At 16.2% G+C, this 14,925-nt stretch overlaps 3 protein-coding genes across 3 annotated transcripts; 1 reads left to right on the top strand and 2 right to left on the bottom strand.

Annotated features, from left to right (window-relative positions):
• Positions 1-2,824: 2,824 nt before the first annotated feature.
• On the bottom strand, positions 2,825-4,022 carry SRAE_X000012300 (Astacin-like metalloendopeptidase; the record flags this gene model as incomplete). The annotated part of the gene is made up of 2 exons (XM_024644428.1): positions 2,825-3,928; positions 3,972-4,022. 2 exons carry the CDS (start codon positions 4,020-4,022, stop codon positions 2,825-2,827), a joined length of 1,155 nt encoding a protein of 384 aa, XP_024509988.1.
• A 3,315-nt stretch (positions 4,023-7,337) lies between these two features.
• Positions 7,338-7,602, bottom strand: SRAE_X000012200 (Hypothetical protein; the record flags this gene model as incomplete). Its single annotated transcript, XM_024644427.1, has 2 exons — positions 7,338-7,431; positions 7,475-7,602. The coding sequence occupies 2 exons, from the start codon at positions 7,600-7,602 to the stop codon at positions 7,338-7,340; spliced, it is 222 nt and encodes a 73-aa protein (XP_024509987.1).
• A 4,133-nt stretch (positions 7,603-11,735) lies between these two features.
• On the top strand, positions 11,736-12,220 carry SRAE_X000012100 (Hypothetical protein; the record flags this gene model as incomplete). Its single annotated transcript, XM_024644426.1, has 3 exons — positions 11,736-11,944; positions 11,992-12,084; positions 12,130-12,220. 3 exons carry the CDS (start codon positions 11,736-11,738, stop codon positions 12,218-12,220), a joined length of 393 nt encoding a protein of 130 aa, XP_024509986.1.
• Between the last annotated feature and the right edge of the window lie 2,705 nt (positions 12,221-14,925).

The following is a 14,925-nucleotide window of genomic DNA, read 5'->3' as shown; positions in this document are numbered from 1 at the left end:
ATAAATTGTTTTTAATTTATTTGTATTCTTATTTTTCTTATATTTTTATCTATTTAATATGATAATTTTAACAATGATATTAAACTTCTCTTATTTTTCGATCTTTATTATTCATAAAAGTTTTAATTTTGTCATATAGTGTTTTCGTATCTTTTAATCTAGAAAATTGTTATTACACATCTTTATCTATTTAAGGATGTACCAAAAGAGAATTTGGAGCATATATAAAAGAAATATTTTAAAGATGAAGAGAGATTCGTAGATTGTCTATAATTCTTGCAGCTAATATCAATTAAATACACTCTTGAAAGATTAGCAAGTTTAAAAAATTTTTAATTATTATTCATAGACTTTGTTATATCTTATGCTTTCTCTACTTTTTTTTTTTTAAATTTCTTTCATCATTATTGTAAATGTTACTGCCTGAACAACGACAAATATTATTAATACTAATTTATGTGTATAGTAGTATTATTATTTAAATACTTGTAAAATTACTTTTTTTAAACTTATTTAGATCGTCGTTTATTTTCTTATTAAACATAAAAATTGATTAAACAAATTTTTACGCATTATTTTCTAATTTCTTTACAATATTTTTAATATACATATATCTGATTCAATAAATTAATTACTGCTTAACTTAACATGTTACAATAAAAGTTGCGACATTAATATTTAAAATAATATAAAGATATAAAAATTTTTTAATATATTTCTTCATAAAATGGGTCATTAATGGCACTTAAAATACATTCATATAAAAAAATTTTTTTTTAAAAAATAATATCTCTACTTATGTTTTTTTCTTTTGAAATATGTCTTTAAACGTTTTTTAATCTTATAATAGTGATTTGTAAATCTAATTTTTATTTTAAACTTTTATTATAATAATATACATTTATCTATTGGATTATAATATAATAACTGCCATTTTTTTTAAAATATATATTTTTGTAAGGTATTATATATAAAATAATCTTTTGCATTGATATTTTTATAGTATGGATTTGTAAATAAAAAAAGTAATAAAATAATATAAAACTATTTTAAATGTCATAAATAAGTTATTAGATGATAAATTTAGAAAAAATAGTATTTATATTATAAAAAATTTTAATAAAAAAATTTCGATTGATTACTAGATTAAACATATAATTATTTTATAGATTTCGGCATTTCTTTTTATTTAGTTTTAAACATTAATTTATATAAAATATTGCGAGGGTCATTTATTGTCAACATAATGAACCAATAAATCAAAGCATCTTTGATAAATTAATATAAGTTACATTACAAAATGTAATAAAGTATTGTTTTTAAAACAATAATGCTGATAATTAAAAATAGTAATAGTTATTATATATATATGTAAAAGTAATTCAAAAATTATTCATTTTATGTTTCTTTTAAATTTATTTTTGAGTAACAATTTAGATTATCTTCTTATGCTTATCAATATATATAACTTTTTTTTTTAAACAAAAATATTAAGTATTCCATTATTATAATTAACTGCACTATTTATTTTTTAAAAATTGTTCTTAACATAAATTGATTTTTTAAAATAATGCATATCAATTATTACTCTTGATAATAGTATATTTCATGTTCTTCTTAAAATGTTACATTCTTATTTCTTTATCTTGTGTTATCTGAGTTTTCAAACTAAATGTTAACATTTTTTTTAAAAATAATATACAATGATAATATAAATCTTTATTTTTTATCATTTGTCTTTTTAATAATACATAGTATTAAAAGTTTTTTTTACTAAAATTGTGTATGCAAAACTTATATTTAAACAATTTTGCATTTTTATTAAAAATTATATATGCAAAAAATTATTTTTTTTTTTTCTATCTAAAAAAATGTATACATTATATTATTATACATTAATGTCAAAGAATTATTAATCAATTATATTGCCTATTAAAAATAAAACCATATACAGTAATATTGAATTAGGTAAAAATTATCTTTTTAATGAAATATACATTTCTTATATTTATAAAATAATTTTTTTAATATAATATAATTTTTTAAATATGATCAGATGTCAAAGCAAACATTATGAATCATTTCACCGTGTTTTGCTTTAAAAAATGTAAATAGAGTTATATTTCTAAATTGTAGATATGTTTGATTTTATTTCATTATTTATAAACTTTGCATCATATTTAACTTAATCACAAGTATTTTAATGATTTATTTAGATCACTTATAGAGAATAACAAGGCCTTCAAATGATAATATAAGTGGAGCCACTTACTTATCTTTAAATTGTTCTTTAATTCTTTTTTGCAGGTGAATATACCTATGAAGTCCATACCTTAAACAAGTTCTCATTTCTTTAAATATATCAAAACATATTATGTCGTTTTTATGGGTTTAATTATTCAAGTTTTATAAATAGGCATTTTTTTGTAACGATGTAAAAAATTGATATTTTTTTTATTGATAATAATTTTAGTCATGTTAACTTTTAACAATGTTTGCTTTATAAAAGCATTTTTTTATTATTATATTATTATGTTTTACAAAACTTTGATCAAATATTTTAGTATATTATTTTTAGTAAGAGAATTACTATGGAATAGCATTTTATTAAAATATAATAAAACATTTCATTTATTTAAAAACAATATATAAATTTATAATTTTAAGAAAAAAAATAACTTTTTAAATATGATACAAAACTAAATAATTATAATATTACTATAAAAATTCTATTTTTATTTAATAAAACAAATTTTCACATCATGACTCTTTTATTTTTTAGTATATGCTATTGTTGTTTATTTTTATTTTAACACTATATTTTTTATGAATATTTATATTGTATTTTATAAAAACTATCATATTTTGAATCAAACCATTTTAGAAAAACAATATTGTCTTCTGATTTCAAGTAAGTTGTTTCTACTTTACCACAGAAATGTGGTCCATTCATTGATTTATCCTTTTTATAAAGTATTTCTAATGTGGTATCTTCTTTGCATTCTTCAGATTTTCCAATTGTACCTTTTTCCAATTTAATGGTAATTTTTTTTCCTTTTTTAGCATTTATTTGTGCAAAACAGAGAAAATTTCTTTTAAAAACAATTGTTTGATATTTTGACTTTGCCTCATATTTACCTTTTCCACATTTATAATTAGTAGGTAAGAAAGGTTTTTCGCAATATTGTCCTCCATAAAAAAATGGACATCTGCAGTATTTGCAATTAATTGGATCTTGATAACCATTATTTTGACAAGATGTTAATTTATTAAGGCATTCATCTTTACAGTAATGTTGATTTATAAATTTAATGTCGTTAAATGAAGGATTGATATTAATTCCTAATGTATTTTGGTAACGTTTATCTTTAGTTTCAAAAACTAATGATTTTTTATCTTTAGATACTTCGTAATTTGAAAAATGCATTATTGACCCATAATCATACTTGGAATCATATTTAACATCTTTTTTAGGTTTAATATTTAGATTACGTTTATATAAATTGTTCATATTATTTTTATTAATTGTTATATATTCAGAACTATTAGGTTTATTAAATTCATAATCCATTCCCAAAGCACGTAATACTAATCTAATATAATTTCTACCTTTTCCTTTAAAACTATCAGTATTTAAAAATATTGAATGTGGTTCAAAATTTGAAGATTTTTTAAGATTTGTAGAACTAAAGCCATTCAAAGATTCTTTAAATGTTATTCCTTCATCCAATAAATGATCAAGCTTTTGAAATGATAAACATGTTTCATTTTCAATTTTCTTAATTGCTTCTGTTATATGACCATAATGAGCAAATGCCTCGCCACGTATCTCATATTTAATTGGAAAATCTTCCCATTGATATATACTATTAACTATAACTCCTCTTTTATATCTTGTATTAATAAAATTATCATTTACAATTGTTTGCTAAAATATTATTAAAAAATTATTTTATATAAAATAAGCTTACAATTGTAAAATATAATAAATTTAGAAAAATTGCTACAATGAATAAATTCATAATTTGAATAAAAAGTATTATAATGTCAAATTATGAATATTTTTTTATTTATATATTAATTATTTGTTTTAAGAGCAAAAAAAGAATTTGTCATATAAGTGCAAAAATTTAAAACTTTTCCGCGTAATATGGTAAATAATATTTAATTACGACTTATATTTGTTGTATAAATTTTAAAAATGTGATAGATATCAAAAAAGAAATAGTTGCTTTTTAATTATTTTAAAATTTTTTTATTAAAAATTATTTAATGATAAAAAGAATATTATTATTAAAATGCTATTATGTAATTTTTATTAAACTATAACAAATCAAGTGATTTACCAAAATTTAATTTAAAAGATAATTATTTGAAAAAAGGTAATATATTTATTAAATATACTTTTTTTTCTTATTATTTATTTTAAAAAGTTTTTCTTATTACAATTTCTTTTAAATATTATTTTTTTAAAAAATATCTATTAATATAAACTTCATAATAATCTATTAAAATTGTTTTTTTTATATTTTAATATTTATCAATATTTGATTTTAATAGAATATATATTATAAGTTATCTTTTTTACTTATAAAACTTTTAAAAATTTGTATTCAAGAAATATTTTAAACAAAAGTTATTTTATTCCTGTATATCATAAATATTTCAATTAACATTACATTAACAGTGATAAAACTAAAATTCAAAAAAGTATAAATATTATGCAATCTATTAACTTTCTTGCTTTAGAATTATTAAAGTGTATTAACTTATTATAACAAATATAATATTAAAATTACTTTGAATGTTCAATATCACTTTCATTAACTTAGCATATGTCATTATTTTAGCTTTTTAATTAATGTATTTTTATAATCAAACTTTTGTCTATCTACTTAATTGATACTATAATAAAGTATTTTGATAAGTAACTTTGATTAAATTACCGATAGTCTTTTGTTTGGATGTTAACTACAACTGTCATATGTGTTGATAAAAAGGACATTATACAATGGATATAAAACATTCAAGTATAGTGTTAGTAAAAGTACCTATATTTCTTGAAAAATTTATTAGTAGCTTATTTAAAATTTTTTTTTATCCTTTTTAAATATTTACTAATAAAAAAGTATTCAAAATTTATGTTTTTAAATTTGTAATTTTACAACAGGGATTAAAGTTATTTTATTGTGAAAATCATTTAAATTAGCTAAGTTTTGTTTTAAGTAAAAGTAAAAGTAAAAAAAATTAAGTTAAAAACGTGTAAATGCTTTGTTATACAAATAAAAATCAAACGATTCACTTAGTAAAGTAACGAACACTTGTTGTTTTTAAAAAAAGAAAGATTATGCCAATTTTAAAATATTAAAATAGGAAATTAGTTAAGTGTAATAATAAAAGTCATATTTTAAGATTACATAAAAAATAATTCGTTTCTTAAAATATAAAATTTAATATTAGTAGATAACTTATGATTAAAAAAAAATTTGAATAAACCTTTAATTTTTCAATTATTTTTTATTTATATAAACTTTTTATTTTAAATTATTACTTTTCTTTTCACAAAAAAAAAAAAATATATATATATATTTATAGCATTAACCAATTGTTAATATGATTAATTAACAAAATAAATATTATATGACTTGCAGTATTTTTTTTATATTTTACAAAGTTAAAAGTTTCATATATTTATAAAAGCTTTTATTTGTATTACTGATTTATAGATATTATATAAGAAACATATTCATTTTTAGAAGGACATCTCTTTTATTTTGAATAGATATAAATTATACTTTGACATAATATTCACCTTAAATGTAAATTTATTTTTCTCATTACTTAGAATTACTTAATGATTCTTATTTATAATTTTTCAAAACAATTAACAATATTCTATTAACTTTTTAGTTTTCTAAAAACTGTATATAAAAAATGTTACATCATTAAAATTTATATAATTTACAATAAGATATGATAAAATTTTTAACGAGGTAACTTTAATATTATCAAAGTTTTACTTAAAATTATGAATTATAAAATTTTTTTTTTTTTTTTTTTATATTTTTACAATAAACAAACATTATAATATGATTGAATTTAGATTATTTTAATGATATAATAAATAATATAATTAATTTTTTTTTATTTTAAACCTGATGTGTATAAATTCATATATACATAAATCTATTATTTTGATAACAAACATTATCTTATACTAATTGTAAAAAAAAATTAACTAAAACTAGCCTTTTTGATAATTAAAAAATGTCATTTATTAAAAAAAATTTCTTTTTATGTGTAAATTACATATGTTAAACTAGACAAATGATATATTTAATTTTATCAATATTTGATATACATCACTTTAACAGTTTGAAATGAATTTATATATGATTTCATAGATTAAAAACAATGGCCATTTTTATTTTTATTTAATTTGTGTTTTTCTATATACACAAAGTATTTTTCAATAAAGTAAAATATGATTATAAAATAATGGGTAAAATAAAATTTTTTTTTTTTTATTTTTTTACATACATTTTAAAAATTATTTTATTTAAACTATTACACAATTTTATTTTTATATAAGCATTCAATGCAAATTGCCTTTTAAGCTATATACTTTTAATATATTAAATTTTAAAAAATTAATAAGTTTTTAGTTAATATATATTTTTTTTTAAAAAGAACAAAAAAAAATTCTTAGTAACATAACATAAAAAGCATTAATTATAAATAAATAGCATATATATTAACCTTGTATTTTGTATAACAATTTTAAAAAAAAGTTATTTAAAAAATAAACATTTGCAAAATGTTAACAATAATATTTGGAATTTATTTTGTTTTGTTACATATTTAATAATTTTATTGTTTCTTTAAAAATATTTAGTGCCTTAGATTTATGTTAAAATTTTTCTATATTACTGTATTTATTACAACTTAAATTATTATTTTTTAAAACTAATTTTTAATAAAATTATTTTAAAAGTTTAATATTTTATATAAAAAATGTATTAATAATTTTATTACAAAAATAGACATGTTTTCTTGGTATTGATAATTATTAAATTCTCTAGTTTATTAAAATTTTAATTAAATATAAAAAAAATTAAATTAATAAGTAAAGTAAAACTTTACAATAAAAATTAATTTATATCAAAAATTTATCTTCACTTTCATGTAAAAATATTGCTTGATAAAAAAAATATTCATATTATTGGTTTTTTTTATATTTAAAAAAAATTCTTAGATTTAAAAGATGTAAGTATAAAATATTAGCTGTCACAAGAAAAAAAAAACGATAAAATGATTAACTTTAGAGTATCATTTTATTATTGTTTTTCAGATTTTTTGTTATTTAAATTATTCTTCATTTCCTCCTTCTTAATCATTTCTCTATGAATAAGCATCAATTCTAGTCTGGTACTACATTAAAAGAAAATTAATTTAAAAACAAATTATGACTTACACAATGGTGTATATGGAATAGCTACAATTATCAATTATGTTGTCTTCGTTATCACTATTGTATCCAGAATCACATGAATTTAAAGATACTAGATGATTATTACCATAACAGTAGGTAAACTTAGGCATTTTAAAGTTTGAATTTCAAATCTATAATAATTAAAAGAAAAAAAAAATTTTTTTTTTATACAAATAGAATTAAAGATTAAAATAGAGTTTGTTAATTTTTAAATTAAACAATAATAAAAATGATTAATTATTATTTTAAATTATATTGTATATTATTACTTATAGAAAAAAATATTTTTTAAATTTAATGTAATAAATATAGGTATTACTTTTAACGTTGTTTATAAATTAAAAATTATAATGTAAATATTATTTATAAATGCATCTGTTTATTATTTTAAAAAAAAAGTAAGTATAAAATAATTTATATAATAAATGGATAAAAAAAATGCTTATAAGTTAAAGTAATTAGTTAAACATACACATTTCTAATTACTTTTAATGTTTTTTTTTAACACATTTAAATATATATATTATAAATATAATATTATACAAGTAAAAAAATAATCTTTAAAAATACTGTGTTGATTCGCTAAGAAAATGACACAACTGTTGTAGTGTAATTTTAATTTATTAAAAATAGTAGGATAGTTGAACTTATTCTAAAAATAAAGTTGTAATAACAATCAAAAAAACATTTAAAAAGTAACATTAAACTTTAAACTTTCTTTTTATTTTTCAAAAATTAATTTAAAGAAAATAATAAGGTGGTGGTAAATAATGTTTTAAAATAAAAATTTAATTTGAAACTCAAAAACCTAGAGTTAATTTTAATACGTCATCCATATAATTATGTATTATAAAAACCAACTTATTTTTTTTTTTAAATAATTATATTACTTTTTAATTATAACAATTATGTTTAAATATGTTTAAAAAATTTGTTAAGTAATTTGCCAAACTTGGTATAATTAATGGTAAAATTTATATGATCATGGAATTTTAGTTAACAATTTTTTTAGATAATTACATTGATAATTATTTAAACTATGTTTAGGTAATAAATATCATTAGTAAAAGTTTTTAAAACATAGATTAAAATGTTATAGTGTAAAAATATTTATTAATAACTTTAAAATATAGTTTAACAAATTTAAATTATAATTGTATTTTTTATAATAAAAAATAGATATATTTTTACTAAAATAAAATGTGATTAAATTTTAAGGAAAAAAAAATATTTTGAAGTTTATATATATTTACTCTTTCCTAAGACAATTTTCATTAAATTGCTACCTAATTTTTGTTAAAAGTTTACAATTGTTTTATTATTTAATTTTATTTCTTAAATAAAATTAGATAATACACTTTACTTTTAAAATAAATACAAAATGCCATAATAAAAAAAAAATAAAAGTTTAGTTTAATTTAGAGAATCACATTATAAATACTTTTTACTTAACATTTGAAATGTTACGTTTATTATAAAATAAAAGAATGACAAATAAGACTGCTAATAGTCTAAACTTATACTATATAATAAAATTAAATAAATATCAATTGTAAGATATTATAGATTAGAAATTAAATTAATTAAAATATTTTATTTAGAAGTAATAAATAAATAAACCAATATTTTGTATTACAACAATTACACACCTTAATCTTATACTTATTTACCTTTTTTAATTTAAAAATAAAATTAAAGACAAGAATTGATCAAATAATTTTATTAAAAAAAATTTTTTTAACATTAATATAATTAAAGCTTAAGAAAGAATTAAAATTAATTTTTAATAAAAATAAAATATTTAAAATGTTTATTTTATAATACTTTACTATAAATTTATGTACTTAAAAATTGTATTTTTCTTTTTTTTAAATACTATTTTTTTAAATTATTACTATTAAACAAATGATTTAATGTTTTACAATTATATTTAAAAAATTTAAAAAAACATATTTATTAAAAAATAAAAAAAGATTTTTTTTTACATTCAATAATTTAATAAAATCTTTAATTATATATTTTCAAGTATAATGTTATGTTTCTTAATTATATAAAAAAGATAATTAATTGAAATTCAAAAATAAAGTTTAAAATTTAGAGTAAGTTAAACATATTCATGTCTAAAATTTAATTATTTATAGTACATTTTTTAATTTTGTAACCAATTTAATTACAATGTTGTGTAAATAAAGATTAAATGTTTTATCATAAATAAGAAATTTCTAGAAAAAAAAAATTGGTAACTAAAAATGTACTCTTACAATTTAACGATCATAAATTATAATTATTTCTTTCTTAATATATAAAATTAAGCGATATTTTTATTTTAGTGTATTATTTTTTTTTCACGAAAGTAAAAATGTGTAATTTTTTTTTAATAAAACATTTCATGATTACAAATTGTAAAAATATTAAAATGTTTTGTAATTTATTAAAATAAGGTAATAACAATGGTGTTATTATAGGAAAAAAATAATACAATATATTAAATTATAATATTGAAACGAAACAAAAGTTTTAATGTTTATATGATAATTTTAGTAATTACATTTATGATAAAAATTTTATGCCAATTTTTTAATTTATTTATTTTGAAATTGGATTATTTAAAATTAATATTTTTTATTTATTTTAAAAAAATTTTATTTTTTTATGGTTTAGTGAGGATAATAAAAAAATATTAGGTAATTTAAAATTATATGATTTATTTTATATATAACTTTAACTGTAAATATTTACATATTATTGTTATTTTAATATAAAATTTGCTTTTTATTTTTATTTTTTTTCAAAACGATTATAAATTGATATATTTAATTGAAAATTTTTGCAAACATTTTAATAAAAGTCACAATAACTAATCTAACACAATTTAATTTATAAAATTATTTTACATATAAGTAACATTTTAAATATCTATTTTATTATTTAAAAAGAAATTATAGTATATAATGTTTTTATTAAAATAAATTTATTTTTAAAAATCAATATATTTTTTTAAAAAAAAAAGTGAAATATTATATTAACCTAAATTACGAAAATTAATTACCCAAATCGTTATCTTCATTTTATTTTCTTATATAAATTTCTTGGCAATGATGGTCTAATAATTATATTGATATACCGATAAGTGGACAATTATATGTACTAAAATTTCATTAAATCTTTTCAAAATTTTCTTGCTATAAAAACCAATAACATATTTGATTTTTACTCTTTTTCAATTATTGTCAAAATTTTAAAATGATTTAAATCAATTTGGTTAAAATGTATTTATAAACATATAAATTTTATTATTTGTGGCAGTAAATTGTAATTTAACATCTATATTTAAAAATATTTTCTTTCACACATAACTATTTTTAAATCTGGTTGAATTTTACAATTTAATAAGTTACGGGCTAATATAAAAATGAATAATTTATTTTATTGAAATCATTTTGCCATTTAGTCTAGTGATAGTTATTTAATGCCATGTTCACCTTTAAATATTTTATTTTAACAGTAATTTTTTAAACTAGTTTTTTTTATATTATAAAATAGAGAAATGGCGGTATATATCTCGATCATTAAATTTATTACACAATTACTTTTTTTTTATAAATATTTTGTAAAAGCTAAAAGTTATTTAAAACAGACTAACTTATGTCTTGTATGATAAATAATAAAATTTTTAAATAAATTATAATTTAGTAGTTATTTTATTTAATTCACTAAAAAATAAAAATTATATATATATATATAATGAATATATATTGATACTATTATATATATATTTAAAAAATTTATCTATCTTTATTAAACAAATTTTACCTTATGAATTAATGTTTAAGAAGTTACCTTTTCTTTTCTTTTTTTTTTTATAAATAGCGTGTATAAAAATTATTAATACATTCATTATAAAACAAAAATTGAAAATATATTAAAAATGATAGTCCTTCGGATGAGTATATTTTAATACATTTCGTGTTGCAAAAATTTTAACAGAGTTTTTCTTTGTACATTAAAAAATAAATTTTATCTTATTGCACGTATTATTTATATCCTGTCTATGACATATTATTAATATACCATTACAAAATATAGTATGAATCATTTTTTATCAGAACATTTATTGATAATAAATTTTCCTCCAATTCTTTAATGTTATTGTTTTATATTAATATTAAAAAGAAATAATATTTTTATACTTATAAATTATATTGTAATTTTAGAATTATTTTTTTTTCTTCTATTATTTAAAATGTCTAGTAAAGAAATTGAATACTCTATGGATGATGAGGATAATCAAATTCCTTTTGAAGAAACAGAGTTATTAAAACCTTCTTTACCATATTGTGAAGAATCAGATGAAAATGAAAAGAATTATAATAAAAATCTCATTACTACATATCGCAATCATGAATTTTCTGTAACTAAATTTTCTAAAAAAGAACAAATAATTTATTCAATGTAACTTTTTTAATGAAAAAAATTTTTTTTAAATATACACTTTTTAGACTACTTTTGATAGACAGTTTGACAGCAAAAAACATGAGAATAATACAATTGAAAAGACTTATAAAAGAAGAGGTAGAAAAAATTAAAATAAAGTAAGTAAATAGTTGTTTAATTTTCTTTATCTTTGATTTTAATAGTTCTATGAGAAATTACAGAAATGAAACAACAAATTTTTTAAAAAAAGAATTATTATATCAAAATAATTTTTCAATGGATGATGAAAATTAGATTATATACAATTGATTTAAATATTTTTTAGTGATTAACATAAAAATTAATATTAATGAAATTTTTTTGATTACAATCTCTTTATCATTAAAAAATAAAAGTTTTTAATCTTCTTTCTTATTATTGAGATTATTTGTATAAACTATTTAAAAATAAAATTTCTTTTATGATTCGTCACAATTTAATGCATATTTTTATTTGCATTTTTTTTTGTCAACTTTTAAAATAAATTAAATATAGAAAGCTAAATTAGTAGAATTGTCTTTTTTGCTTTAACAAAGAAGATAATTTGTTAAAATATCAAAACGGTTTTTTTTTCTTCTAATTTTCTTCTACAAATATATTTTAAAATTTAAGTAAAATTGAAAATTAATTATCAAAGTAAATGTTATTAATTTAAAAATGTAATTAAAGTATTTTTATTACAACTATAAAAAAAATATTCTTTTGGAATTTTTTTTTAATGAAAATAACATTATTTTTCAAATATTATAAATAATCTTAATTTATGTTAAGAGAAAAATTATAGATCATTATTAGTAAATTTATTACACTAATAAATGTACTATTATATTATAATTGTTGATATAAAATAAAATAATTATGGTTCATTTTCCACGTCTTCTATTATATTTTCACTATTATACTATGAAATAAATAGATTTATTACAAATTTTCACAATTTATTAAAGATACTTTTAATAAAGGTAGAAAAAAATTTTCCTTTTAATGGTAAAAGATATTTATAAATCTGGTTAAATAATTTGTTTTTATTTCATCTTTAATTTGAAAATTTTTTTTTCAACATTTCTTACAAATAATAGTTGGATAAAATTAACAAAAGTAATACTTTAAGTCATTATAATAACATTTTTTTCTTCATACTCTTATATACCTGTATACTTTCATTTTTTAAATCGTGATGATAAAGAGTTAATGATATTTTGAGAATTTAGAACCAATAAGTATATGTTATTTTAAAAGACTACATTTAAACCTGTATAAAATAAAAAATATCTTAAATATAAAAATTATAAAAAGTAATTTGACAATTTGAATGATAAGACTTCATTGTAAAAATAAAAGTACCATTATTATCTAATGTTATTATACCAACCATATTTATAATATAAGAATTATGATTTTGTAAAATAAATTACACCATTTAATGATCCTGTTAATGTGCATACACATAAAATATATTTTACTATATAAAAATCGGATTATTATTTTTTAAGCAATTAGATATATTTATTATCATTTTATTATTAAACTGTCATTTTTTTTTCCGAAAGATAATTTGAATTTATATGTTTGTTCAAATAAATTTTATTCTTTTCTATTTAACATTATATAATATAATAGAAATTGATAGAAAGCTTAAATGAATTTTTTTAATAATAAAAATTTTTTTTTCTTGACATTATCTTACTAATTAGCAAAGAAGGTTTACTTAAAAATAGATCAAAGTAAAAGTGTCATTCATTGATAAAATTATAAATAAAAAATAATCTGAAAGGTTAAAATCTTTGCAATACTTTATTATAAAAATTACAGTACCCTGATAATTTTTTAAAATATTTTATACTAACAGATAAAATATGAAATTCTTTTTAAAGTTTTAATTAATTCTAAATAAAGTAAAAATAATTTATGTATTATTAAAAGCTAACAATTATAAATGTTTGCATTAAAAATGTAGTTTTAAAATGGCTTTTATTTATCAGTAATCTTGATGATATACTTGTCATGAATCTATACTACTTAGCTTATTTAATTACTTTTATAGTTATTAAATTTTATGTAATCTTTTGACATGACATTTGTTTATCAACTTACAAATTTAAAACGTTATTATTCTTAATAGTTATAAATTGTTACAAATATTTATTTAATTATTGTTTTGAAAATGTTAAATAAATACATTTTTATGTTTTACATAAAGTGAAATTAATTTAAGTTTTGTTTTCCAAATTTAAATTCATGATTAAATTAATTGTAAAATAAAACTTTTCGCTTATAAATCAACTGTTAAATATTATCTTAACCAACATGTAAACTTAAAATCTCAAATTATCAATTTATATTTTTGATAAAGCTGTTAAAATACACTAAAGAAAAGTACGATATTATTAATATATATATCAGTGATACATTTTTTAAGAGATAAAATGAATTTATGAAAATCTAAGTAAAAAAAAATTAAAATTGATAATTATATTCTTTACAATGTAATTTCTATCATAAAAAATTTTTTAAGATTGTTAAAATGTATAAATACCAGTAAATGATATTTCAATTAGTAGTACATAATCAAATACTTTTTTTATTGTGTTTAAAAAACAATATGTTTATCAATCAAGTTTTTTGATGCTTCATAAATTTTTTGTTTTGTTTTGTAAATTATTCTTTTAATCAGGTTTTTTAAAATCACACAATTATATATTTTAAATTTTTTATTCATACAATTATATACCTACTATACTTAAGTATTTTAAACTATTATTAAAATTATAAGATTTTAATAATTAGAATAAGATTAAGTATTTCATAAAAAAAAGTTTTTAAATAAGTACTACTATAAGATACTAGAATTTCTCTAATAATTATCTGTAATTCAAAAATTATATATTTAAGAATTTCTTACTTACTTATTATCAAATTATGGGAACTTTTAAATTTTTACTAACAGTAAATTAAAAATC

Source organism: Strongyloides ratti, assembly GCF_001040885.1.
Source record: "Strongyloides ratti genome assembly S_ratti_ED321, chromosome : X".
In the NCBI taxonomy this organism is placed as follows: Eukaryota; Metazoa; Nematoda; class Chromadorea; order Rhabditida; family Strongyloididae; genus Strongyloides; species Strongyloides ratti.
Note: the sequence above shows the minus strand (reverse complement) of the source record. Positions and strands in the feature narration are given on the sequence as shown.